This window comes from Octopus bimaculoides, chromosome 14, assembly GCF_046866305.1.
Source record: "Octopus bimaculoides isolate indiv1 chromosome 14, ASM4686630v1, whole genome shotgun sequence".
In the NCBI taxonomy this organism is placed as follows: Eukaryota; Metazoa; Mollusca; class Cephalopoda; order Octopoda; family Octopodidae; genus Octopus; species Octopus bimaculoides.
Genome location: NC_142941.1, coordinates 14,326,654 through 14,329,153, shown reverse-complemented (window position 1 = coordinate 14,329,153; position 2,500 = coordinate 14,326,654). Strand labels below are relative to the sequence as shown.

The following is a 2,500-nucleotide window of genomic DNA, read 5'->3' as shown; positions in this document are numbered from 1 at the left end:
TGACTACAAATAGATTGCTTTAAGCTTAAAACAATCGTCAAAAACATATGAATAAGTAAAAAAAAAAAGAGTATATATTGATTTCCATTTTAGCATTGTGGCAAATCACAAGAGCAGAGATCTCGTGATATAAACATGAGCTATGTTTATTCACCTGCCCATTATGAGCAGCTTAATAATACACAGTTAAATGGAGATGACTCATTTTTATACATCGAGAACTGTGCACCTGTGATTACCTATAACGTTAAAACAGAAAGCGATATTTTACAACTGATTAAGTTTTATGCTGATTAACGGACATAATCCTTTCTACTATAGGCATAAGGCCTGAAATTTGGGGACAAGGGACAAGTCGATTACGTCGACCTCAATGTTTCACTGGTACTTATTTTACCAATCCCGAAAGGATGAAAGGCAAAGTCGACCTCGGCTGAATTTGAACGCAGAACGTAGCGACGGGCGAAATACTGCTAAGCATTTCGTCCAGCTAACGATTCTTATTTCTTTATTTCCTACAAAAGGCTAAACATAGAGGGGACAAATAAGGCCAGACAAAGGGATTAAGTCGATTACATTGACCCCAGTGCGTAACTGGTACTTAATTTATTAACCCTCCGAAAAGATGAAAGGCAAAGTCGACCTCGGCGGAATTTGGACCCAGAACGTAGCGGCAGACGAATTACCGCTAAGCATTTCGCCCGGCGTGCTAACGTTTCTGCCAGCTCACCGCTCTTGATTAACGGACATGATGTTTGAAAACTGTTTGAAGACTGTCTTAAAAAAGATGTAAAAGTTGGAGTGAGCCAGGCTAAATTACAAGTTTGTACTACTCTCTCTCTCTCTCTCTCTCTCTCTCTCTCTCTCCTCTTTCATTAGAAAGAAAATAGACGTGTAAACTTTCAAAATTGTCATTATGGAAGATCAATTTAATTCAGTTCTTTCTCCTCTTTTTTTTTTTTTTTAATTACGACTATTAAGTCATTGCAATTAAAACCTGTACCATCTTTTGATAAAGATGGAAAAATATCTTTTGCTTTCTGCCTTTTACTTTTTATCTGTTGCAGCCATGCTGGAGCACCGCCTTGAATTTTTACTCGAATGAATCGACCTCAGTACTTATTATCTTTTTTGTAAGCCTGGTAGTTATTCTATCTGTCTCTTTTTGCTTAACTGCTAAGTTAGGTGTCGTAAACAAACCAATATCAGTTTTCAAGCGGTGATCACACACACACACACACACACACACACACACACACACACACACACACACACACACACACACACACACACACACACACACACACACACACACACACACACACAAACGACGGGCTTTTTTCAGTTTCTGTCTAGCAAATCCACTCACAAGTCTTTGGTCGGCCTGAGGTTACAGTGGCGCCTATACAGAAACATTTTTGATATAAAATTATATACACACACGCATATACTTGTATACATGAGCAAATAGACACAGTGATGGATATATAGATGAACTGATATCTACATAGATAGATAGACGGATGAATAAAGAGACAGCTCAAAACTAATTCTCAACCATTCAGAAACCCCTTATAAGGAATTATAGGGGTAATGACAAAGTAATTCATACTTACATACGACGTAAGTTCTTATAATCAGCGAAGGCCTTTGGTGGGATACGTGTAATGTGATTCTCGTCAAGACGACTAAAAATGGAAGCCAAAATATTTAGGTTAATAAAATGTTTTCTAGCATAGAAACAAATTATTCTGTTGCTAATTAAACTGATTATGTAAATTTGTAATTAAATAAAATTGATTATTGTAAACCGGTAGCATTTTTGATTAAAAAAATATAAATACTTTCCCTCAAAGTATTTTAATTTCGGAGATGTACTTGCATAGCAAGTGACTTGATCTGAGATCCTGTGCTAAAACAAGAACCATTACAGCGTGGAAGGTGTTTATGAATCTAACAGTTTTGTGTGTTTTAAATGATTATAAACACCTTCCACGCTGCAAATGCATTTTATTTTCTGTACATTTATATATATATATATATATATATATATATATATATATATATATATATATATATATATATATATACAGTGTGTCCACAAGGTCTGGGTACATGGAGTAAATAAAATCGTAACATAAACAATTAAATATAAGAAATAATAATTTCTTAAAGTATGTGTTAATCCCTATGTACCCAGACTTTGTGGACGCCCTGTATATATATATACATACATGCATACAAACATACGTATATATATGTATATACATATACATACATACACACACATGTATATATGCAAATATCTGTATGCACACATATATTGATATTGGTATTAAAGAAATGACGAAGAAACAGAAATTCCGTAATCAACTTCATTAGCTTACTACTGTTTCTGCTATAAGATGCAGAGTACTCAAAACTTAGTGCTTCTGCATCACCTTATAGCTTTCACGGAGCTTTTGAATGAAGTACACGCCTAAGGGAAATCTGAAAAAAT

General features: G+C 34.8%; 1 protein-coding gene across 4 annotated transcripts in view; it reads right to left on the bottom strand.

The window, feature by feature from the left end:
* The window catches only part of LOC106880782 (protein slit), a 383,833-nt gene that overhangs the window by 64,881 nt on the left and 316,452 nt on the right, over positions 1–2,500 (bottom strand). For all 4 annotated transcript variants that reach the window (XM_089362359.1, XM_089362357.1, XM_089362360.1 and 1 more), the window contains exon 10: positions 1,617–1,688. In XM_089362359.1, coding sequence (XP_089218485.1) covers positions 1,617–1,688 — 72 coding nt within the window. The remainder of the gene's footprint in view (positions 1–1,616; positions 1,689–2,500) is intronic.